The 26,249-nt window shown below is 47.4% G+C and overlaps 1 protein-coding gene across 4 annotated transcripts in view; it reads left to right on the top strand.

Moving 5' to 3' along the window:
* TMC5 (transmembrane channel like 5) overlaps positions 1 to 26,249 on the top strand; it is a 98,121-nt gene that overhangs the window by 25,754 nt on the left and 46,118 nt on the right. For all 4 annotated transcript variants that reach the window (XM_070064782.2, XM_070064784.2, XM_070064781.2 and 1 more), the window contains exons 2-6: positions 8,558 to 9,302; positions 12,984 to 13,111; positions 15,615 to 15,704; positions 22,341 to 22,440; positions 24,737 to 24,824. In XM_070064782.2, coding sequence (XP_069920883.2) covers positions 8,620 to 9,302; positions 12,984 to 13,111; positions 15,615 to 15,704; positions 22,341 to 22,440; positions 24,737 to 24,824 — 1,089 coding nt within the window. In that variant the 5' untranslated portion in view covers positions 8,558 to 8,619. The remainder of the gene's footprint in view (positions 1 to 8,557; positions 9,303 to 12,983; positions 13,112 to 15,614; positions 15,705 to 22,340; positions 22,441 to 24,736; positions 24,825 to 26,249) is intronic.

Raw genomic sequence — 26,249 nt, forward strand, 5'->3', positions numbered from 1 at the left:
TTACCGCAATCTGCACATGCTCAAGACCCTGATGGAAGATGATGCAGTATTTGCACAGAACCTATACACATTGGCCCACATACTCTAACTCGTTTCTAGCTTATTTGTAGTGCCTACTGCAGTTGTCGTTATACTGTACTGTTTAGGGAATAATGACAAGGAGGAAAAGTGTACATGTTCAGTACAGATGTAATTTTTGAAAAAATATTTTCAGGGGTGGACATTTAGCCCAGCAGTTTAGGGGCTGGTTAAGAAGCCCACATCCCGCATTGGGTTACCTGGCTCTGACGCCTGCCTCCAGCTGTCTGCTAATGTGGAGCCTGGGGGGCACTCAGGTGATGGCTCCAGTAATTAGCTTCCTGTCAATCAAGTGGGAAACCTGGATTGAGGTCCTGGCTCCCAGGTTAGGTCACGGCCCATCCCTGGCTTTTGCAGGTGTTTGGTTAATGAACGCAACTTCTATCACCTGCAGCGGAACAAACCCCTAAACAAATGAAAGCTAAGCGCACGGCAAGGCTTGGGAGAGAAGGAAGAGGAGGAAATGACTACAAGGAAATATCTCGTGTTGACATCAGATGATTCAGGAGGGCCTGGCTCAGAACCTTATTCTTCGTTTCCCACTAACTACCGGATGTGAGATTTTCTGTCTCCCTGTTTCTATCTCTGCCTCTCAAATAAACAGATAACCTTTTGAAAAATACATTTTTAATCCATAATTAGTTGAACCCGTGGGCAGAACCTATAGATATTGAGGGCCAACTGTACATCTGAAGGCTCCTCCAAGATTTTATGAGAAATGCGTATTATGAAAAATTATGCGTAGGCGGCCAGCGCTGTTGTTTAGTGGGTTAACGCCCTGGCCTGAAGCGCTGGCATCCCATATGGGCACCGGTTTGAGATCTGGCTCCTCCACTTCCGATCCAGCTTTCTGCTATGGCCTGGGAAAGCAGAACAAGGTGGCCCAGGTCCTTGGGCCCCTGCATCCACATGAGACACCCTGGCTCCTGGCTTTGCATCAATGCAGCTCTGGCCGTTGCAGCCAACTGGGGAAGTGTAACATCGGATGGAAGACCTCTCTCTCTCTCTCTCTCTGCCCCTCCTCTCTTTGTGTAACTCTGACTTTCAAATAAATAAATAATAAATCTTTTTTAAAAAAGAAAAATTATGCATAGGTTTTGAAATTTTTCTGCCCAAATAAACTCCTGCTAACTTGCTACAACATGGCTGAAGAGGATCCAGATGGACGCACTTAGAAGGATAAGCCACTCTGGGAAAGAGCCCCTATCAGAGTAATTGGAATTCTGTTAAAATTCTGCATCAAATTTATGACGAAGCTTGGGTGGAAGAATGATGAAATCCACGATGGTTTAAGAAGAACTTATGGGACAGTGCTCCCAAAGAAGCTGGCAGTTTTCAAGTGAATTACTACTTTTAAGAAGGGACGAGGTTGGGGCCGGCACTGGGGCGTAGTAGGTTAAGCTTCTATCTGCAGCACTGGCATCCCATAGGGGCGCTGGTTCAAATCCCAGCTGCTCCACTTCTGATTCAGCTCTCTGCTAAGGCCTGGGAAAGCAGTGGAGGATGGCCCAAGTGCCTGGCCCCTGCACCCACATGGGAGACTTGGAAGAAGCTCCTGGTTTTGGATCAGCCCAGTTCTGGCCACCACGGCCATTTGGGGAGTGAACCAGTGGTTCACTGTCTCTCCCCCTCTTTTTCTGTAACTCCACCTCTCAAATAAATAAATAAATAAATATATAAAAGAAGGGACGAGACAACATTGAAGATGAAGCCTGCAGGAACAGACCGTCCACATTGACTTGCTAGGAAAAAATTCATCTTATTTGTTGGCCCTAACTGAAGAGAATCAACTATTAACAGAAGAAATAATGACAACTCTGTAGGTGTCTCCGTTGGTTCAGTTTGCACAGTTCCGACGGAAAAGTTCACGTTGACAAAGCTGTTGTGCCCAGATCAGCTGCAGACCGGAGCAGAACGTTCTGTGGACATTTTTGAAGTAGAAAGAGTGTTGTAGCACAATGGGTTAAGCCGCCCCTTGGGATGCCTACCTCCCACACTGGAGTGGCAGTTTAAGCTTCTAATCCAGCTTCCTGCTGATGCTTCTGGAGAGGTGGGAGATGATGGCTCAAATGCTTGTGCCCCTGCACCCATGTAGAAGACCCAGATGGCACTCCTGGTCCCTGGCTCTCACCTGCTGTAGCCCAGGCTATTATGGCATTTGGGGAGTGAACCAGAGGATAGGAGATCAGTAGCAGTCTCTCTCTCTCTCTCTCTCTCTCGTAGATGAAAGAATAAATAAACATTTTTGGAAAGAAGTAGGACCAAGATGTTGAAGTGTTGCTTCAAAGAGTTGTGACAGGATAAATCGTGGCCTGACCAGCGCAGCAGTCCTGAGGACAAAGTACAATCGGGACAATGGCTTTGGGCTACAAAGATGTGAAAGTGAGCTGACCGTCTCTGCTATGGCCTGGGAAAGCAGTAGAAGATGACCCAAGTCCTTGGGCCCCTGTGCCTATGTGGGAGACCCAGAAGAAGCTCCTGGCTCCTGGCTTCGGATTGGCACAGCTCCAGCCACTGCAGCCATCTGGGGAGCTAGCGGATGGAAGACCTCTCTCTCTCTCCCTCTCTGCCTCTCCTTCTGTGTAACTCTGACTTTCAAATAAATAATAAATAAACTTTTAAAAAAATAAGAAGGTTACTGGGGTTTATACTATGCATAAATAAAAACAGTGATAGTTAAAGATTTCTTTCAGTGAGGACTTCCTTAGCGCTGGCTGCTTTGTGTGCCTTATCCTGTCTATTCTTAACAACGGCCTTCTGTGATGTTATGAGATATTACTCATACCATTAGCATCACGTGAGGGAGAAAACAGACTCAGAAGGGTTCAGTGACTCGCCCACGACCAGGCATCCAGCAAATGGGCACTAAACTCGGGTCTTCCTGATGCCAAGGGCTGGTTCCTAACCACTGTCCTTTCACCACGTGGCATCGACGGATGATTCAGTTCAGTTCATGGGTCTGGGCATCGCCTAGCTTTCTGTCTCCTTTAACCCCAATTTTCTGAGATTTAAATATAGTATAAGAAAATTGGAGGGGCCAGCGTTGTGGTGTAGTGGGTTAAGCTGCTGCCTGAGACCTCGGGATCCCCTATGGGTACTGGTTTGAGTTCCTGCTTCTCCACTTCCTAATCCAACTCCCTGCTCATGCTCCTGGGGAACAGCGGAGGATGGTCCAAGTATCTGCCCACCCCCCCCATGTAGAGGCCTGGAGAAAGCTCCTGGCTCCTTGCTTTGTCCTGACCCAGCCCCAGCTGTTCTGGCCATTTGGAGAGTGAACCAGTGGGAGGAAGATCGATCAATCTCTCTTTCTCCCTCCCTCCTTCCCTCCCTCACCCCCTCTCTCTAACTCTTCCTTTCTAATAAATAAATAAATGTTTTTTTAAAAAAAGAAAATTGGAAGTACTTGTGAGCCAAAGTATATTTTTCAAAGGATATAATTGTCCTTTGTCAAAACAGAAGTTTTTATAATATGGCATTTGGTTTTGGTGTTTTGTGCTCTTTTTCTTTTTATAATTAGGAGCAATGTATTTACAGAGATGAGCCAAATTATTTTTGTAAAAAAAATTAAACCTATCCTTTAATTCCATTTTCTATGAACTTTTAAATGTACCCTCATAAATATACACCTTTAAAACTTATTTATTTGGGGGCCGGTGCTGAGGCACAGTGGATTAATGCCCTGGCCTGAGGTGCCTGCATCCCATGTGGGTGCTGGTTCTAGACCTGGCTGCTCTACTTCCAATCCGGCTCTCTGCTATGGCCTGGGAAAGCAGTGGGGGATGGCCCAAGTCTTTGGGCCCCTGTACTCACGTGGGAGACCCGGAGGAGACTCCTGGCTTTGGATCGGGGCAGCTCTAGCCATTGCGGCCAATTGGGGAGTGGACCATCGGATGGAAGACCTCTCTCTCTCTGCCTCTCCTCTCTGTGTAACTCTGACTTGCAAATAAATACATCTTAAAAAAATAAAATAAAATGTATTTATTTGGAGTGCAGTGGAGGATGGCCCAAGTACTTGGGCCCTGCATCCCATGGGAGACCAGGAGAAGCACCTGGCTCCTGCCTTCGGATAGGCGCGGTGCGCCGGCCGCAGCACGCCAGCTGCGGTGGCCATTGGAGGGTGAACCAACGGCAAAGGAAGAGCTTTCTCTCTGTCTCTCACTGTCCACTCTGCCTGTCAAAAAAAATTTTTTTTATTTATTTGGTATGTGGGGGGGAGTCCCACCTGGTGGTTCATGCCCAGGTATCTACAACGGCAGGCTGGGACTGCGCTACAGCCAAAGCCAAGAGCCAGGAATTCAATCTGATCTCCCTTGTGAGTAGCAGGTACCCAAGTCTTGAGCCATCACTGCCTCCTAAGGTCTGCAGTAGCAGGAAACTGGCATCAGGAGCCAACTGGGAATTGAACCCAAGCACTCTGATACCGGATGCAGGTATCTTAACTGCTTTTTTTGTTTAAAGATTTATTTATTTTATTTAAAAGGCAGAGAGAGAGAGAGAGAGAGAGAGTCTTCCATCTGCTAGTTCTCTCCCCAGATGACTGCATTGGCCAGGACTGGGCCAGGCTGAAGCTAGGTAGGCTGAAACTCCATCTGGGTCTCCTACGAGGGTGCAGGGGCCCAAGCACTTGGACCATCTTCCGCTGCCTTCCCAGGCCATCAGCAGGGAGCTGGATCGGAAGTGGAGCAGCCGGGAATTGAACCATTGCCCATGTGGGCTTGCCTGTGTGGCAGGTGGCAGCTTAGACCACTACACCACAATGCTGGCCCCAGGCGTCTTAACTTCTAGGCTGAACACCTGCATCTGGAACATTGTTCAGTGTACAACTTGATGAAGTTTTATACTCATATATATCTGTATACCCACATAACGACTGCATGAGGTCCCCGCTGAGCCCTCCGGAGATTCCCTCATGGCGATCCCCGGCCACTCTCTCGGCCTCCCTTCCCCAGGGTATCTGCTAGTGTGGCTCCTATCACCATTTACCACTTGTTCATGAACTTGGATCAGTGGTGTCCAGGATGTACTGCTCTGTGTCTGACACTTTTCTCTCCTGCAACAGCTGTGAGATTGATCCATTTCCTTGCATGGTCAGCCTTTGCTACTGCTGTGTTGTATTTCATGGTGCAGATATCCACAGTGTGTTTACTGATTCTGTTGTTGAATGACATTTGTGTTGTTTCCAATTTTTGGCTCTTATACAACACTGTTTCTTTGAACATTTTTGTTGTCCTCTGGTAGATAAACTCATTTCTCTTGGGCTGGAGGAGCTGTATCTATTTTCAATTTCTTAAAGTTACTGGGCATAACTCAGTTTGTTCAGTGCAGTAGGTTGGGTTTTGGTAGACTGTGGACATTCCTAAAATATGAATATATTAATTCTTAGGCTTAGAACACAAGTGTATGAATGGGTTAAATTTCTATGTTATAAAAATAATTTGCAATAAATCATGGTGATTAGTCTTCCTATAATTACAGCTCATTTGTACAGATGTCCCAGTTGCTGGAACTCAATGTGTTAGTCAGAGTTCACCTGCAAATGGCAGAAACCCAATTCAAGCTAACTTCCTTGAGAGAGAGAGAGTGTAAGTGCTCAAGTATCCAGTGTTTGCTGCCCTCCAGTACAGTTAGATCAGGTGCCTCCATGATGTCAGCAGCGTTTGGTCCTTCTTTATATCTACCTGTTGGCTCTGTTCTCCCTGGTGCCTTAGGCAAGCTTTCTCCACTGGTGACCAGTGGCAGTGTCCAGCCTAAATGTTCTAGCTCCAGCTGTAGCAGGGAGAAAGCCTCCCTCTTTCCTGTAGTTCTGATAAAATTCCCAGAGTTGACTTTCACTGGCTTTGACCGGGTTATGTGCCCTGAGCCAATCCCGTCGCCAGAGGGACACAATTCTGACTAGTCATATGGTTACACCTGGCCCACGGAGCTGAGGAAGGAATGTTACCTCAAAAAAGAGAAATGGGGCCGGTGCCTTGGCTCACTAGGCTAATCCTCCACCTGCGGCGCCAGCACACCGGGTTCTAGTCCTGGTCGGGGCGCCGGATTCTGTCCCGGTTGCCATTCTTCCAGGCCAGCTCTCTGCTGTGGCCCGGGAGTGCAGTGGAGGATGGCTCAGGTCCTTGGGCCCTGCACCCCATGGGAGACCAGGATAAGTACCTGGCTCCTGCCATCGGATCAGCGTGGTGTGCCGGCCACAGTGCACCGGCCGCGGCGGCCATTGGAGGGTGAACCAATGGCAAAGGAAGACCTTTCTCTCTGCCTCTCTCTCTCACTGTCCACTCTGCCTGTCAAAAAATAATAAATAAATAAATAAATAAATAAAGAGAGAGAGAGAAATGGGTGCTGAGCAGGGTCAAAATAAAGAAAACAGACTTCTATGCCAGAAAATATAGTTGGGAAATGAACATTCTGAGACTACAGGTCATGGCAAACAGTTAATACTTTTAAAAAAGATTTTATTTATTTATTTGAAAGGTGGAGTTACAGAGAGAGGGAGAGACAGAGAGAGAGAGGTCTTCCATCCACTGGTTCACTCCCTAGATGGCTGCAACGGCTGGAGCTGGGCCAATCTGAATCCAGGAGCCAGGAGCTTCTTCCGGGTCTCCCATGTGGGTGCAGGGGCCCAAGCACTTGGATCATCTTCTATGGCTTTCCTAGGCCATAGCAGAGAGCTGGATTGGAAGAAGAGCATCAGGGACATGAACCAGCGTTTGTATGGAATGTCAGCCCTGCAGGCAGAGGCTTAGCCTACTATGCTACAACGTGGGCCCCAAAAGGTTAATGTCTGTAGCTTGATGACTCAAAAAGTCTAACCCTTATTGACATAGAGATAACAGAGATAAATTTGTAGAAGTTGGCTGAGGTTTAAAAATGTTCTATTTCCTTCTTTCAAAGCCATCACCCTCCTTCTAATCCTGCTGTTTGAAACAATGGAGATAGGTTTGCCTTTTGCGTTCCTTACTTCTCACCCTTCCCATGTTGGGTCAGCAGATAAATCCGATCGAGTCTTCCTTTAACTTTTCTCATTTGCTTGTTATTTTTCCCCTGTATTTGCACTGATGCCACAGCAGCAGCTCAGGCCTTGGTGGGCCTAGTGAAATGTGAGCACCTCTTCCCCAGGAAACCTGGTGCAGCTTCTGGAGGACGGGCTCGGGTTCTGTGCCCATCGGTGAGCCTAGCCCCATAGCTGTGGGATGCTGGACACGCATTGGCCAGGCCTGGGTCGTGTGTCCATCTGGGAGCTGGCCAGGAATACAACCAACCTTCTCTGTATCACTCGATCTGAGAGTGGGGTAAGAAAAGGTGCTCAAAGGAAAAGCAGGAAGTCCATGACAAAAGAAGAGAAAATGAGCAGTAGGCAAGTCAACACAACAGAGAGGCAGCAACCGTAGATACTTAAACCACATGATGGGGCCGGTGCCGTGGCTCGCTTGGTTAATCCTCCGCCTGTGGCACTGGCATCCCATATGGGCGCCGGGTTCTAGTTCCGGTTGCTCTTCTTCCAGGCCAACTCTCTGCTGTGGCCCTGGGAAGGCAGTGGAGGATGGCCCAAGTGCTTGGGCCCCCACACCCGCATGGGAGACCAGGAGGAAGCACCTGGCTTTGGATCAGTGAGTGCAGCGCCAGCCATGGCAGCCATTTGGGGAGTGAACCAATGGAAGGAAAATCTTTCTCTCTGTCTCTCTCACTCACTTTCTATAACTCTACCTGTCAAATAAAAAAAAAAAAACAAACACACATGACTTCCGATCTGAAAGTACACCAAAATGTATATATTAGACATCATGGAACTCATAAAATCGGATTTTCAAACTGGAAGGGATTACAGCAGTTTTCTCCTTACTTTGTTTCCATTAGCCGTTCTTTGTGCACGCATACCGCTTTGTGCCCTGAGCCCTGGAGCCCTAGTGTAATCAACATGTCCCAAAAGTCCTTGTTCCTTCCCGGCCTTCAGCGCATCATTCCCCTCCCCCTCAACTGGGGAAATTCATTGTTCAGGAGATGAGCCTGGCTGCCTGCATCCAAGATCCAAAAAAACAGTGGTTTCAGCAAATGAGTTTATTTCTCCCTTCCCTGGTAGGGATGCTGGCTGTGCTCCGGGAGGGCACCAGCAACCAGGGCTCCTTCTTTCTGTTGTGACACTAACTCTGCAGGGAGTGCTGCCTTGGCGTGCATGGTCCAAGATGGCGCACCAGCAGTTCCCCATTCCAGCCCCCGGGAAGTAAGAAGACTGGGAAGGGGAGGGAGAACCCCGTTCTGTTAACAGCACAGCCTGGAAGTCGTGTCTGTTGCCTCTGCCCACATCCCATTGACCACCCTCCTGTCCAGGATTAGGTGCAAGGGAGGCTGGGAATTGAGTCTTCATTCTGGGAAGCTGGGGATGCGGCCACGGGAGAGAGGAGAACAGACTCTAGAAGACAAGCACCGTTGTTTGCAGAGCAGAGAGCAGAAAATTCCTGACTTGTCCTTTTTTTTTTTCCAGGTTAAATACAAAGCTCTCCAAGTGACTGCAAATGTGGGACTATTTTAACACTCTGTCCCAGCATGTCTTCCTTCTACAGGAATAAAGGCTATGTGGAAACTCCAGCTTATTCTGGCCACTCAGGCTCTCAGAACTACACGAGGGGGTATTCGAGCACTCAGGATTATCCGGATTTTCCAGATCCTCTGAATAATCCAGACTACCCCAGTGCCAGCAGTAGTCCGTCCTCTGCAGGTTCTAGAACAAGTCCAGACTATCTTCTGTCTCTGCCAGAGCCAGATTACAGTGACTCTCAGAGCAGTCCATACCACCGCGACTCATCCAGAGATTTGGACTACCGTGGATCTCAACGGAATCCTGAGTTTGCAGGTTCCAGAAGCAACGGGAACTATGAAGGCTCTAGAACAAGTCCAGATTATCTTGTCTCCTTGGGAGAACCAGACTACCCTGGAGCCCAGGGCACCTTTGACTCACCCATCCCCAGAGCCAATTCCAACCTTCTAGGATCCAGAAAGAATTTGCAATATGCTGGTTCCAGAGTCAACCCATCCACGCGATCTCTGGGACAGCCTGATTACCCAGGTGCTGAGAATCAACCCGGCTCCTCACACTTTTTAGGGAAGCCAGACTATCTTGTTGCTGAGAACTTTCAGAACTCTCCCGCCTTTTGGGGGAACCCTGATTACCCAGGTGCTGAGGATGGTCAGGATTATGGCTCTTCTGATACCCTGGAAGTGACCAGAAGGTAAGTTCAGGCACCTCCTCATTGGTGGTGGGGCTGCGCCATCATCAAGTCAATGGAACTTGACTTTAGTTAGGGGCATGTGATGGTTTCTATAACCTCAAGTTGGTAAGACCGGCCATGGGCACCCAGCCTCTGGCTGCAGGCTGTTATCTGAACCCAGTCGCTCATCACCTCTTGCCTGGATCTCTTCCCAACTTTCCTGTCTCCCTCCTGATCCAGTACCTGGAAGAGCCCGTTATGTGGATTGCCAGTGACATTTGGGTTAAGACTGCACAATCATGAATCCAAACATCCTAGACAGAATCACATCAACTCACAGATTTTTAACATGAAAATCTTTTTTAAATTTCTTTTTTAAAAAATTCATTTATTTAAAAGGCAGAGTTACAGAGGGGGAGAGAGAGAGAGAGAGAGAGGAGAGAGAGAGAGAGAAATATTCCATCCACTGGTTCACTCCCCAAGTGGCTGCAATGGCTGAAACTGAGCCAATGCAAAGCCAGGAGCTTCTTCTGTGTCTCCCTCGTAGGTGCAGGGTAAGCACTTGGGCCAGCTTCCACTACTTTCCCAGGCCATAGCAGAGAGCTGAATCAGAAGTGGAGCATCTGGGACTCAAACTGGCACTCATATGGGATGCTGTGTTGTTGGCGGAGGCTTAACCTACTATGCCACAGTGCCAGCTCCTCATGAAAATATTTTGAAAGTCTAACTCTTTGAAGTCAGTGTAATTTCTCATTTTTTTAAAGATTTTTTATTTATTTATTTGACAGAGTTACAGACAGTGAGAGAAAGAGAGAGAGAAAGGTCTTCCTTCTGTTGGTTCATCCCCCAAATGGCCGCTATGGCCGGCGCGCTGTGCTGATCTGAAGCCAGGAGCCAGGTGCTTCCTCCTGGTCTCCCTTTCGGGTGCAGGGCCCAAGCACTTGGGCCATCTTCCACTGCCTTCCCAGGCCACAGCAGAGAGCTGGACTGGAAGAGGAGCAACTGGGACTAAAACTGGCACCCATATGGGATGCTGGGGTGCCGCAGGTGGAGGATTAACCTAGTGCCAAGGTGCCGGCTCCTCAATTTGTGTTTTATGCAAGATGATTGAGCCACTCCTACCTTTTTCTACTTTCATTTTTATTTTTCCAAAATAATTGTCACCAGAATCGATTACTTTTCAGGTAAACATTACTGCAGACTTGATTTATCAATCTGTGTTTTTATTTTCATTTAATTTTTCTTATTATACTTCATCATTGTCAGCATTCCTTTAAAGCCAATTGAAATTTTATTTTCACTTTATTTGAAATACAGGGAGACAGACATAGACATAAGGAAATCTTCCATCTGCTGGTTCCCCCATGCCCCCCCCCCCCCCCAATGCCTGCATTGGCTGAGACGGGACCAGGGTGAAGCCAGGAGTCAAGAACTCATTCTGGGTCTTCTATGTGAGGGGCAGGTACCCAAGAACTTGAGCCATAACTGTTCTTTCCCAGAGCTCACTAGCAGGAAGCTGGAATTGGGAACAGAGGCTAGACTCAAACCCAGGTGTTCTGATACGGGTGTGGGCATCTTACCTGATGGGTTAACTGCAAGATCTAATGCCTGCTTCTACCATCTCAACCAATAAGAACCTTATTTTGCCTTATTTTGGACTTACTGTTTCTAACAGTAGTATTTATGATTTGATAAAATTAGTGGCTTAAGATTATCTCTGGGAACAAAGTTAAAAGGTTTGGGTTACAGAAATCAAAATGTGTTTAGGACCCAAATAGTAGGGTTAGCAGAACATGGTCAAAATGTCCTTCTGGGGCCCGGTGCTGTGGGGTAGCAGGTAAAGCCGCCACCTGCAGTGCCGCCATCCCATATGGACTCTGGTTCAAGTCCTGGCTGCTCCAATTCAGATCCAGCTCTCTACTATGACCTGGGAAAGCAGTGGAAGATGGCCCAAGTCTTTGGGTCCCTGTACCCGCATGGGAGACATGGAAGAAGCTTTTGGCTTCGGATCAACCCAGCTCTGACCATCACAGTCATTTGGGGAATGAACCAGCAAATGGAAGACCTCTCTCTCTCTCTCTCTCTCTGCCTCTGTAAATCTGCCTTTTGAATAAATAAATAAATTTTTAAAAAATGTCCTCCTTAGTTGTAGCTCTCACCACCTGACTCATTGTCCCAAAGCCCACGTTTTAATCTGTCTCTCCTTGGCATCTCATATTCCACGAGTCCCCATGGCCTTTGGGAGAAAGGCTGTGTGGCCTCTTCTATGGAGCATTTATTAAGAGGAGACACTGTGCTGACACGTGCTGACAGATAAGACCAGCACACTGATCTCCCTCCCCTGCCTGGTCCCCCCTCCCTGCCTTGACGCTGTATTCTAGGCTACTGGTTTTTGATCTTCAGTGATCCTTGGCACTTCCCTACTTGGGGGACTAGTTCGGATTTCTGTGCCCAATCTTTAGAGTTTCTCGTTTGTCTGGGACAACCCTTGAAAATCAGTATAGAATAGAGGACCTTTGATCCAGGCTCATTGGATTTCATAGCATTCAGGACCCTTGACCCAGGCTCATTGGATTTCATAGCATTGAGGACCCTTGACCCAGGCTCATTGGATTTCATTAGCATTCCCTTTGTATCTTCCATGCTTTCTGGCCTTTGGAATGCCCTCCCCCTAGTTATGTATGAATTTATCCTTCTAACCTCCCCTCGGACATCTCTTTTCCTCATAGATTTCCCCCAACACGAATTCTTCTCTCCTTCCTCTGAACTCTTTGAGCCTGTCTTTGGGTGTTCATCAGTTTCTATTTGTATTTTAATTGCTCATGGCTGTGTGTAAGCCACTGGGCCAGACTGTACTAGGAGTTCCTTCAGGGCAGATACCCTATATCTTTACCTTTGTGTCCTCGTCACTAGCCCATGCACAACATGTGGTTGGCATTCAGTCAACATTTGTGGGATGAATGGGTAGATGAATGGACAGATGAGTGAATATATGGATAGATATATGAATGATGGATGAATGGATGAATGAATAGATACATGAATGGATTGATGGATCGATATATGAGTGATGATGAATAGACAGATGAATGGATACATGAATGGATGGATCGATATATGAATGATGGATAAGTGGACGGATGAATGGATAGACAAATGGATACATAAATGGATGGATGGATGAATTGATATATGAATGATGGATGAACGGATGGATGAATGGACAGACGAATGAATACATGAATGGATGGATGGGTTGATATATGAATGATGGATGAATGGGTATGTGAATGGATTGATAGATTGATATATAAGTGATGGATGAATGGACAGACGAATGAATACATGAATGGATGGATGGATCGATATATGAATGATGGATGAATGGATACATGAATGGATGAATGGATCGATCGATATATGAATGATGGATGAATGGGTATGTGAATGGATTGATAGATTGATATATAAGTGATGGATGAATGGACAGACGAATGAATACATGAATGGATGGATGGATCGATATATGAATGATGGATGAATGGATACATGAATGGATGAATGGATCGATCGATATATGAATGATGGATGAATGGATGGATGACTGTCCTCACCACACTACTGAGCGGATAGTGCTCTGCCCTTTTGGAATTTCAGGATGCTCACCAGAGCATCTTCAAACCAGCACTCCTTTCATTGCAGGAGCAGTGGCCCCTTGGGCGTTCTTGGTGGAGACCATGAAGATTACCCTGAAAACATTGAAATGACATCCATGAGAGTGGCAAATCCTTACGGCCCCTCCCTGCCAGGTGCTCCTGGAAATGGCTATGGTAAGCATTTGTCAAAAGGAGGATCATGTCCTGGGAGGAAATTAAAATCCAGTTGATGCACATGTGTAATTATTACGGCATCATAGCGGTAGAAGGATTGATTTCTGCTTCCCCCTCCAACATCTCATCTGATACAGGAGTTGAGAGCTCAGTGTCTGGAGAAATCAAGTGTCATGAATTATCAAAGGCCAGGTAAAGGTTGTGGAAGACCAAGGCCTGCACCTGTGCCTACCTGAGGTGCTGAAGTCAAGTCTGGTCCACGTTGGCTACATAGGAATGTAGGCTCAGTGTGCTGAGATCCTCAGAGTTTTCCAAATGAGTCAGATTTTTTTAAAAAAATATTTATTTTTAAGGCAGAGTTAGAAAGAGAGAGAGAGAGAGAGAGCCTGCTGGTTCACTCTCCAAACAGCTGCAACAGCTGGGGCTGAATCAGGTTGAACTCCTTCTGAGTCTCCCACATGAGTGCCCAGGGCCTAAGGACTTGGGCCAGCTTCTACTAATTTCCCAGGCACGTTAGCAGGCAACTGGATCAAAAATTGAGTAGCTAGGGCGCGAACTGGTGCTCATATGAGATGCTGGTGTAGCTTAACTTGATGCATTTCAACACCAGCCCCAAAGTCAGACATTTTTTAAAAAATATGAAATCCCCTGTATTCATCCATTTTCTGTTGCCCTAACAAAGTAGCTGAGGCTGTTGTAGAGAAAAGTGCTTTATTTAACTCTGTTTTGGAGACTACGAATGCAAAACCAGAAGTGTTTAGCCTCTGGCGTGGGCCCCCTTATGCTACACCACAGTATAGCAGAGAGGCAGGAAGCAAAGTGAGCCTTGTGCAGAAGGGCCAAGTGCATTGTCTGTGAAGGTAAATTACTTAGCACTGGGAGGCAAAGGAAATCCTAAACAGGTCTGACCTGTCAGGAGAAAAAGGGACTCATTGCCGTGTAGGGGAAAACCAATTCTTTACGCAGGAGAAAACAATCCTGGCTCTGTTAAGGAAAGGTAGAGTGTGTGTGTGTGGGGAGGGGGGGTCAGAAAGCAGAGGCGGGGCTCTGCTAAGAACGGCACAAAGAGCACGAGTGTGGGGAGGTGCGGTTGGAGGGCTGGGCAGCCATGAGCAGGATGCAAGGAGAAGGTTTTGAAGAAAAGAGGGATGCATTCCATCCTGGCAAAACCATCACCGGTTGAAAATACCGTAGGTGGAAAATGCAGTTGCTACACCCAACCCGTCCAACATCATGACTTAGCCACACAGTGCCTCCCGGGGTATTGGTGTCGGAGGCTTCTGCTCGCAGTCAGGGGGCTGACTGGCAGCGGCGCCTCGCTGGCACTGTCCAGCTTCGCCAAGAGAGGATTGGACCGCGTGTCAGTAACCTGGGGAAATTTTCAAAGTGCAAAATTCTCAATATGGCTTCTACTGAATGCATATCACTTTTTCACTACCATAAAATAAAAACTGAAGTTAAAAATCATTCAATTGAACTGTTGTTAGGTCACAGAAGGTTTGTGCTCATGAAAAGCGTGGGTTCTACTTATTTGCATAAAAATTGTCATCCGGGAGTCCAGACGTCAGTTGTTCACCGCACAGCTGTTCCAAACCTGTGTTCAAGTCTCAGTAGGGAGCAGTAGCATCTCAGGGAAGGGAAATTCGTTCTTGAAAGGTCAATGTCCCTCTTCCTCTTCTTAGGTCGATGCATGTTTTCTCTCTTGAGTTTGCATTTAATGTTTACATGGATTGGAGGGAAACGATTGATACGTGACACTGTCACGTAGGAGCTGAAAGTGTACTCTGTCTCTAAGGAGATTGTGCCGTATTTCAAATTTATCCTTGTGTTGCCATAAAAGGCTAGAGCTGGAGGGACCCTTTGAACTCATCTACACAAGTGTAGTTATAACTCATTGACAAGCTATGAAATGGATTTTTAAAGTGAAATAGAATTAACATTAAGTACAGGGGCCAGCACTGTGGCGTAGCAGGTAAAGCCGCCACCTGCAATGCCGGCAACCCATATGGGCACCGGTTCAAGTCCCGGCTGCTCCACTTCCAATCCTACTCTCTGCTATGGCCTGGGAAAGCAGTAGAAGATGGCCCAAGTCCTTGGACTCCTGCACCCGTGTGGGAGACCCTAAAGAAGCTCCTGGCTCCTGGCTTTGGATTGGCACAGCTCCGGCCGCTCCGGCCACATGGGAAGCAAACCAGAAGATGGAAGATCTTTCTCTCTGCCTCTCCTTCTCTCTGTCTATAACTCTACCTCTCAAATAAATAAATAAAATCTTTTTAAAAATATAATTTATCCTGGCTGATTATATTTAGTAGCATTATTTTTGATGCTTTGTCTTATTTTCCATCTGAGATCTTTATCATTTGTCTGTTAGAACCTCAAAGACAGAGTTTCATTTCTTTGTGAATGGTTACTAAGCATTACTATCAGGTCCTAATTATAATGCACTCCATGATATCTGGTATGGTGGGAATAATTTGCAATGTCTCCCTCCCTTTTATTCTAGTGAATCCTGCTTTTGGGGGTGAAGGTAGCCCTATCCCTGCTTATGGAAACCCACCGTTGACTGAAAGTCACTGGTACAAGTCACCCCAAGGTAAGGCCCAATGAACAGTGACCAAAGAGACAACCGTGGAGAAGGAGCGTCTGCACAGCAATGCAGGCTTTGCCATTTCGCACTGGACTCTGGTGTGGCAGTCGACGCCATGCTTGCTTAGTTTATCATAATGAGGTTTTCTTGTAGGGGTAACAGATGACTTCATTAGCAATCTTCTGGTTGCAAAGGACAGGAACTCTATTCAGATGGGCATTAACCCCAGGGGAATTTATGGGCTCAGAGGGTGGGAAGGTCTCTTGGTCTGTTTTCTGTTGCTATAACCATATACCTGAGGCTGGGTGTTTTACAAAGGAGGGTTTGTTTAGCTCACAGTTTGGGAGGTTGAAAGTCCGAGACTGGGCGGCCCCCTTAGTTCAGCGGCAGGCTGAAGGCCTCCTGGCTGCATCCCAGTGTGGCAGATGAGCTCAGTGAGGGGGAGAAGGGGAGGGAGGAGAGCAGTCACCTGGTGAGTCAAGAAGCCAGTCTTGCCTTTTTTTTTTTTTTTTTTAATGATTTGCTTATTTGGGGCCAGCATGGTAGCATAGCTGGTTAAGCTGCTGCTTGCGATACTGTCACTGACATCCCATATCTGAATGCTGGTTTGAGTCCCAGCAACTCTGCTTCTTATGCAGCTCCCTGCTGATGTGCCTTGGAAAGCAGTAGAAGATGACCCGAGTGCTTGGGTCCCTGCCACCCATGTGGGACACCTGGATAAGTTCCAGGCTCCCAGCTTTAGTCTGGTCTAGCCCTGGCCCTTGCAGCCATTTGGGAAGTGAACCAGCAAATGGAAGCTCTCTCCCTCTCTCTCTGTCTCTTCTTCTCTCCGCGTCACTCTGCCTTTCAGAGAGAGGAGAAACAGACAGAGAGATATCAATCTTCCATCTGCTGGTTCACTTCCCAAACGCCTGCAACAGCTTGGGCCAAGCTGAAGCCAGGAGCCAGCAACTACATCCTGATCTCCTGTGCATGAGAGGAACCCAAGTACTTGGGCTTCATCTGCTGCCTCTCTAAGCTGGATTGAATGCTTAGAGAGGCTGGGACCAACCAGGCACTCTAATATGGATACAGGCATCCCACGTGGCAGCATAACCTACGGCACAAGTGCCCACTCAAAGCTTACCGTTTTTGTTTTTTCAATAACAACTCATTCATCCAGGAAATAACCAGGGTGCAGAGAGAACTCCATTAATCCCTTCTGAGAGTGGCAGCCCCAGGATGAAGGGACACTCTAGTCCCCACTGCTAAAAGGCTTCACCACCTGTCCACATCACCGCACTGGGAGCCAAGCTTCCGGCACCTGAACTTTTGGGGGGCACTCAAACTAGATCCAAACCATAGCAGAAGGACACAGGAGAAACACCAGGAATTAAAATAGAAGTACTTTCCAGGGCCTAGTTGAGTGGCTGGCACAGAGTGGATACTTTAGGGCTAATTGATGAGTTGATTTGTTGAATGGGTTATGGAAACCAGGGCCTCACAGTCTAATGTTAGGGTCCCAAGATCACCTGGACCCTACGGTTTCCCATCCATGTTTCATCTCGTTGAACTTGACCTTCATCTCCATAGAGTCAGGCCTTTCTACCTGCCCTTCAGCTTAGCTACCTCCTTAGAAGACCTCCTCACCCCACCCCCACCCCCTGTCTGTCCATCACGCAATGACCTCTTTGGCTAGAGCACATGCCTACACTTGAGTCAGTCGTTTTCACCACCTCCTGGAGTCCAGCCATGTCTGTCTTGGTGAAGAGGAGGTGCAGTCATCAGAAATGTTCTGAGGAAGCATGCGGTTGTGATGATGGCGGGGTGTGGAGCAGGCACACTGTGGAAACAGAGAAGCCAGTTAGAACGCTCACTGAGGATCACCGTGTGCAGTGACTCGGTCTGCTCAGAGGCAGGGACCGGGCGTGGGAAGGAAACGATGGAGGAGAGAGGCGAGGACACGCTGGAACCAACAGACAAGTCTGTGAGCAGCAAGGAATAAACTAACGGGGTCCTCTGTGACAGTGATAAAAACACCCCTCACGTTCCACCCCACAGCCTCTGTGCTGACCTCGGGGCCATTCAAGGGCCTTCCCAGGGAGTGTCTGATCTTGCTCCCTGGGAGGGAAAACCATGGAGAAACAAGTGAGCACAGTCTCCATTGAGTGCTTACTAGACAGACGGTGCCCTTGGCAATGCAGAAGAGGAAGAGCCTTGACATGTCCCGAGACTGCTCTGTTTGGCCCCCCTGAAGTCTGGGGACCCTGGAAGAGGAGGAGTCCCACAGAGGACCCAGTGATGGACCTGGCCTGTTTGTTCACTTTGCCTTGCTGGGTCTTGATTCTCAAATCACACACAATTAGGGGGTGGGCAGTTTTATGATATATTATTGCTTTGGTGGATTAAGTTATACCCCCGGGAGCTCCTGGAACATAGTACGCACTCTCATTAAACATTGATTCATTACTTCATGAATGAATGAATGATATACCAGCCTCTTGTTACAGGAAGGCACCAGGATGAGATGATTCAGAGCTCCTGCTTTGGGGTTCAGCTCAACGTGGGTTTGACCCCCAGTTCTGTTACTTGATAATTTTATGATCTTAGAAAAAATTATTTCATTGAGCCTGTTTTCTTAGCTCTATAATGGGGTTGACAATTGTACCTCCCTTACAGGGTGATGATAAACAAAAGGATATTCTGTTTAGAGTCCTTGCCTTGCAGTAATCGTGGGTATCATTATTGTTCATTATCGCTGCTGGGGGGAAGGAGGACTTGAGTTCCAGTCCAATTCTGCCTTTGAATGCGAGTATGACGGATAGTGGAGTCAGTCCATCTCTCTGCACCTTGATTTCCCCAACTATTAAATAAACACCTTGGCCCAGGTGGTTTCTAAATCAGATCTGTTAGAAGGGAATTGTGTTCAAGTGCCTGGCACTGAAACAGAGCAGTGACTTTGTAATAAAGAGATTTGTTTTTCTCTCGTAATAAGCAGTGTGGAGGGAGGAGGTTCATGGGTTGTATAACACCACTGCCCAAAATGCACTCAAGAACTGAGGCTCCTTCTATAGTTTCTTTTACTTACTATTTTAAACATTTTTAACTTTTAATTTTATTTGAGAGAGAGAAAGATTGAGAAATCTTCCACCTGCTGGTTCACTCTCCAAATGCCCACAACAGTCAGGGCTGGCCCAGGCTGAAGCCAGGATCCAGGAACTCCATCTGGGTCTCCCACATGGGTGGTAGGGACTCAAGGACTTGAACCATCATGTATGGGCTCCCAGGAAGGTGGATCAGAAGTGGAGCTGGGACTTCAACCGTGTGCTCCAGTATGGGATGTGGGCATCCCAAGGGACATCTTCGTTATACCAAACGCCTGCCCCTCTATATTTTCTTTCTCTGCCATGCTTAGCAGGTGAATGCTCATCTTCTTGCTTTCAACCGGCTGCCTGCAGGCACACAGGAAGATGAAGGGCTAAAGATGGACCCAAGCAAACCGGCCCCCTTTAAAGAGCATTTCTGGGGGCCGGCACTGTGGCACAGCAGGTTAAAGCCCTGGCCTGAAGCGTCGGCATCCCATATGGGTGCCGGTTGTAGTCCCGAATGCTCTTCTTCCGATCCAGCTCTCTGCTGTGGCCTGGGAAAGCAGTAGAAGATGGCCCAAGTCCTTGAACCCCTGTACCCATGTGGGAGACCCTGAAGAAGTTCCTGGCTCCTGGCTTCAGATGGGCGTAGCTCTGGCCGTTGCGTCCAATTGGGGAGTGAACCAGTGGGTGGAAGACCTCTTTCTCTCTTTGCCTCTCTTACTCTCTCTGTGTAACTCTAACTTTCAAATAAATAAATAAATCTTAAAAAAAAATAAAGAGCATTTCTGGACACTGCATGTCTCTTTGGCTAAAACCACATCACAGGGTACCCATTAGCTGCAAAGGAAGCTGGGAGAATTGAAAGTGGGTGCAGAGTCTGTACAGGAAATGGAGCGTCTGCTGGTGTGAGTACAAGGGAGAACGCATGTTGGAAGGCAGTCAGGAGATAACAATGGCAACACTAGCAACCCCTCTGGATTTCTATGAGCACATGAAATTGCACTTGAAAGTTCTAGGCCAGAGACATGGAATTAAAAACCTTGCCCTTTGATTACGAGCCGTGTAGGGGAAGCTCCACCTTCTGTTTGTAGAATCCCCCTGTGTGTAATGAAGGGTTCTGTTTCTGATTTCTTCCCTAGCTACCAAGACAGAATTCTCTGCAGGGAAACACGCCTCCTCCCCGGGGGACCCTTGGGGGCAGAGGGGGCGCTGGGCTGTAGTCTGAGTGGGGCCTGACACGTAAACAGATGTGAATGGCGCACAGCTTTGCGATTGTCATCGCTTTCCCCATGCGAGTGGTGAGGATGCTGGTGTGACCACGCAGTGGGGTGTTGGCAACCCCACCCCAAGGGGAAGAATAAGGCTTTCGGGAGGCAAGCGATGCTGCCAGATGACCAAGTGAATGAAATCGTCGTAGAGGTTGAGAATGTTCCCGCTGGGGTCCGGAGCCATCCGTCCCCAAATCCGCTTTTCCAGGAAAGGGCCCTGCTAAAGCCCAGCTTCAGCATGGTTTCCTCAGCATCTGACGTCGACGTGCTAGACCCGCCGCTGTTCAGCAGCGGGAGTGACCGGAAGTGCAACCGCCTGCTGCGGTTCTCGGCATCCTTGCACGAGTCGATGTCTCAGACCGTTCACAGCCCAGAATGCACAGGCGCTGATGGTCCTTGTGCTTCTTGTGAAACCGTTCAAGGTAGTCGAATGCCGGGGAAAGGAATGAGGGAGGGGGCCAAGAGGCCTTCCGAGTTGTCCGCAGAGTTTCTACTTTTTAAAAGACAATTTATGTTTATTTTCTTTCCACTTGAAAGACAGAGAGACAGGGGGACAGAAGGGTAGAGATCCTCTGTCTGCTGGTTCATTCCCCCAAATACTTGCAACAGCCAGGGCTGGCCTAGGTTGGATCCAGGAGCCTGGAACTCCATTTGGGTTTCCCACGTGGGTAGCAGGGGCCCAAGTACTACGACGTCACCTGCAGCCTCCCAGCGTATGCATTGGCAGGAAGCTGGGATCAAGGACAGAGCCAGGACTTGAACCTGAGACTTGAATCCAGACACTCTGACGTGGGATGCAGGTGCCCCAAGCAGCATCTTACCTGCTAGGTCAGATGTCCACCTTGCATCTCGTTTTGTTAACCATCTCTTTGATTTTATTTACACCTCACACCCCACACCTTTAAGGCAGGCATTTCTGCCTGATGGATGAGGAAGCTGAGATTTAGGGAAGTTTGGTGATCTGGGAGATTGGATTAAACACCCCACTCTGAATTTTTCCTTTATCTACTTGAGAGGGGTATGTGCGTGCACATACACACACACAGAGATAGAGAGGGAGAGAGATCGCCCAACTGCTGGTTCACATGCCTGCAACAGTGAGGGCTGGGCCAGGCCAAAGCCAGGAATCTGGAACTCAATCCAGGTCTGTCAGGTGCATGGCAGGGACCCAAGTACTCGAGCCATTGCCTGCTGCCGCCCCGAGTGCTTGGCCGCCCCTCTCTGGTCCACTTCCTCACCTGCTCCCAGGGAACATGCATCTGCATGGAGTCTTCCTTCCCTCCCTTCTTCTGCTCCAGAGAGACACACATTCCTTGTCTTCAACAAAGTGACCTGGTGGCCTTCCCTTGGGGATTCCCGGTCTCCCTCAACTACGTCATTTGAGTGCTGCCTTGCAAGGAGTTCCAGCTCAGTGATGTGACCGGGAAGCCTTCCCACTCTGCCGTCCCTCTGCCACATCCAGCTCATTACTGATTCGTGGTTACAAGATGGCAGCAGCAGCTCCAGGCATCACATGCACACACAACAATACCCAGAGGAAGAAGGATTTGTCTTTCCCTTGTCTTTTGCTTACTGGGGGAGAAGGAAGAAACCTTTCCCAAGAATCTTAGCCCATCACCCCCAGAGAGCATCGGCTAACACCGTGTCACCTGCTTGTGCCAATCCAGTCGCTGGCAAGGGAGCATCAGGATTGACTTAGCTGATTAGAAGCTGCCTGGCCCTTGTGCCTGGAGGTGGTCTCTCCCCAGTAAGCTCGGGGTTTTGAGGAAGGTGAGGTAGATTCCTCAACACAATGGAAATTGTACTAAGAAGGAGCAAATGACTTCGGGGTAGGCAACCCAGCAGTCTCCGCCACCCTGACCACAGATGAGAATCTGAGTTGATGGGGAAAGTGGGAGGGATAACGCACCTCCTGGGGGGTGTAAAAGCATCTGAAGGTGTTTGGGCCCGGAGTTCAAGGGCGCAGAAGGAAATGAATTGGGAATTGAGAGGAGAGAGGAGAAGGAGGCTGTTTAAGCATAGAGGGTCTCGCTGACTTTACTAATTTTTTTTTTTTTTGTCATGAGAAAGAGGAAAACATTGATTTGAAATAGCACACAGACATCACCATTTGGTTTGGCCTTGGCTTTTGCACTCACCTATCTTAGGGTGAATGGTTGTATTGGGGGAGGGAGTGTGATCTTGGAACTTTGGGTTCATATATTCTTTCGTTGTGATCTTTAAAAAGCACTTTCTGACTTCAGCACTGTATTTTAAAATGTTATTATTCTGTTCAAAAAAATTAAACTGTTTATTTTATTCCACAGGACAGAAGTTAATTGCATCTCTGATCCCCATGACATCCAGAGACAGAATTAAAACCATCAGGAACCAACCGCGGACCATGGAAGAGAAGAGGAACCTCAGGTAGGGACCAGAGGTTTTTCTGCTTTCTGAGGTTTCATGTGCACCCCACTCTTCTACTTTTGTCTCATACCAAAAAATAAGAAATAAAATGAATGCAAGAGAAGAGACAGCTCTTCCTCCTGGAAGAATTCCAAATACTAATCCAGGTGGGAATTCTTCTCTCCAGAACCTGGAGTTTAAACTCACTGGGTTAGCTGGTGTGTTAGTCACATGTTTGCTGACTTCCAAAGAGCAGGTTATGCAAAGGAGGAGAAAAGGAACTTCCCAGTGCAGTCTGGCTGCCGCTCCCTGGGCCAGGTGCTCGGGTCAGCATCCCCGAAGCTAAGCCATGTGATGAGCTGGGCTCACTGTTGGTTGGTGCTCTCTCCTAACACCCATTGTCCCAGTCTAACTAGAGGAAAATATTAGGAAAATCTCCGTTGAAGGACAAAATACCTGACCAGGACTTGAAGCTGTCAAGGTCATTGAAGAGAAGGGAAGTCTGAGAAACTGTCACAGATCAGAGGATTCTAAAGAGTTGTGACAAGTCAGGGAATGCGGTGTTGTGGATGGGATCCTGGAATAGAGTGTGGACACGGGTGAAAAAAAAACAGATAACGTGGAATCATGAATAGTTTGGAGTTTAGGAAATAGTGACGTACCAGTGTTGGTTTCTTAGTTTTGACAAATGTAATGTGAAAATGCAAGATGGAAACAGGGAAAATTAGTCTACTCTTGGTACCATCTCTGCAACTTTACTGTTAATCTCAAACTACTCTAAGGGAAGTTTAGTTGGAGCCAACACTGTGGCATAGCGGGTTAAGCCGCCATCTGTAGCACCAGTATCCCATATGGGTTCAAGTCCCAGATGCTCCACTTCTGACCCAGCTCCCTGCTAATGCGCCTGGGGAAGCCTAGGGAGTGGAGGATGGCCCAAGTTCTTGGGCCCTGGGATCCATGTGGAAAATCCAGATGAAAACGTTGGCTCCTGGCTGTTGCAGCCATCTGGGGAGTGAACCAGTAAATGGAAGACCTCTCTGTCTGTCTGTCTCTCTCTCTCTCTCTCTCTGTAATTCTTCCAAATAAATAAATCATTAAAAAAGGAAGAAGTTTACTTAAGAAATAAAGAAGACCTTATGAGCTTCCTAAACCCAGGGATTCAAAAGCAAGAAGTAGACGTAATTTAGCAACAGATGTTAACATTGCTTGTCCTGTAGTCTTTTTCTTTTTGTAGTTTGTAGTAGTTGGCAAAAGTGAGTAGAGTGAAAGCAACAACAGTTGCTAATAAATTGTTCAATGACTCCATTTTTCTGAGATTGCAAAGATGGATTTCAGGGCCTGGCTGGGGAAATAGATTTGTCAACAAACCGCTTACAGACGGCAGAAAGAAAATCAGGCCAGATGGAGGCGGAAGGAGATTGCAGCGGGAGGACCAGGAAGCAGGGATGTGGTAGCTGGGGGCAAACAGGGCGGCGTTTGTACTGGAAGGACGGCGTCACGGGGGTGGACGACGGAGAGGGACCCAAGAAACCCAGGAAAGAACCAGAACAAAAGAGAAGTGCTGAGTCTGTGGAAGGGTGAAGACACACTGCGACTGTGTCCTTCTCCAAACACTGGTCCATTTCCAAGTTACCATAGCTCCCTTTGTCCTGTGCCCCACAGACCTAACGGCATAATTTCTCAGCCTCATTACCACTGAAATCTTAGGACTGGCTCATTCCCTGCTGTGGGCGTGGTTTTGTTCATCTATAGGGTGCTTAGCAACCAGCTTAGCAACCAGAAAAGTTTTCTGGCATGACTGGTTGTCCCCTGGGAGCAAAATGGCCCCAGGTGGAGAACTGTTGATCTAGACCCCTGCCTCCCTCCATGGTTCCTCTCTACCCTTTGCTTATTCCATGTCCTGCTTGCTGCCCTGCCCTGCCCACTGTGGGGCTTTGCCAGGCTGTTCCTGATGTGCGGGGTGTCCCCGATCTGTACACTAACCCCTCCTCACCTCAAATCAGTGATGCTCAGATATCACCCATATCACCCCCAGATTGTAACACAGTTCCCATTCCAGCAACTTCCATCTCCTTCCCCAGTTCTGGGTTTTCCTTTTCTTTCACATAGTGTAATCTCCTAACACAGTACTGGCTTACTGTTATACTGTGAGTATTCAGTGTTCTTTGTCTTTTTTTTTTCCAGCTAGGATGCAGTCACACACTCAGGGAAGGTGGTCTCTGGCTTCCTGGTGCACATTGTTAACAGGCAGCCGTTTTCCGAGCGACTGAATCATGACCTGGGTGGCTCTCATGTTCTCCCTCCTTGTTCCCCACAGGAAAATAGTGGACAAAGAGAAGAGCAAGCAGTCCCATCGTGCCCTGGAATTCAACTGCTGTGCCCAGTGCCTGAGCTCCCTCTCACTGGTGAGTTAGCCTGCATGGCAGTCAGTAAAATGGATACAGCAAGAGGGTGAAGATGGGGCGGGTGGGTGGGGAGGGAGGCTGGGAGGAGCAGCACCATTCAGGGCCCAAAGCTGCTGGCTCAGTTTAGACGTCAGGGAAGCAGGTGGGAAATGAGGCCTAAGAGGTTGTGGGTTAGTCAGCCATCTTGGCCATCCTGAGTGTTTTTTTTTTTTTTTAACCCCCAGAAACCTTTTATTTAATGTATACAGACTTAATGGATTTCATAAATACAACTTTAGAAAACATAGTGATAGTGATTCTTCGCACTGTACCCACCTTCCCACCCCCACTCCCACCCTTCTTCCTCCTCCCTCTTCTATTCCCATTATATTTTTTACTAAGATCTATTTTCAATTAACTTTATCCACAGCAGATTAACTCTATACTAAATACAGAGTTCAACAAATAGTAAAATGAAAAAAAAAAACTGTTCAAGAGTTTTTTTGATTTCTTCTACAACCCACTGTTCCTTCAGGAGCATGTTGTTCAGTCTCCATGTGTTTGCATATGCTCTAGAGATTCCTGAGTTGTTGATTTCAAGCTTCATTCCATTGTAGTCAGAGAAGACGCTTGGTATGATCTTGATTTTTCTTTTGAATTTTCTGAGTCTCGCTTTATGGCCTGGCCTGTGCTTTACCCTCGAGAAAGTTCCATGCACTGCTGAGAAGAATGTGTATTCTCCAACTGTGGGATGAAAAGTTCTGTAGATATCCGTTAGGTCCATTTGGTCTATAATGCTGATTAACTGTTGTTTCCTTGCTGATTTTCTATCTGGTTGATCTGTCTATTGCTGAAAGTGGGATATTGAAGTCCCCTATTGCTACTATATGGGAGTCTATGTCTTCCTTTAGATTCAGTAACGTTTCTTTTAAATAGCCAGGTGCCACGTAATTGAATGCATATACATTTATTATAGTCACATTTTTCTGTTGAATTGATGCCTTAGTCATTGCACAGTGTCCTTCTTTGTTTCTTTTAACAGTTTTGTGTTTAAAGTCTATTTTGTCTGATACTAGGATGGCTACACAGCTCTTTTTTGGTTTCCGTTAGTATGGAATATCTTTTTCCATCCAGTCTGTGTGTATTATTGTTGGTGAGATGTATTTCTTGCAGGCAGTAAATAGATGGGTTTTGTTTTTTAATCCCATTTAGCCGGTCTGTGTCTTTTAACTGGAAAATTGAGGCCATTTACATTCAAGGTGACTATTGATAAGTACTGACTTGGCCCTGCCGTTTTTCCATAAATATTCCTGTTGTTTACTTTGGATTTCCTTTGTACTTTCACTGGGAGATTTTCTGCCTTCACCTTCTTTCTTAGTGATGACCATGTTTCTGTGTTTCTGTGTGTAGCACATCCTTAAGCATCTTTTGTAAGGCTGGACGAGT

This window comes from Oryctolagus cuniculus, chromosome 19 (genome assembly GCF_051225735.1).
Source record: "Oryctolagus cuniculus isolate XC-2025 breed Fujian yellow rabbit chromosome 19, ASM5122573v1, whole genome shotgun sequence".
Classification (NCBI taxonomy): Eukaryota; Metazoa; Chordata; class Mammalia; order Lagomorpha; family Leporidae; genus Oryctolagus; species Oryctolagus cuniculus.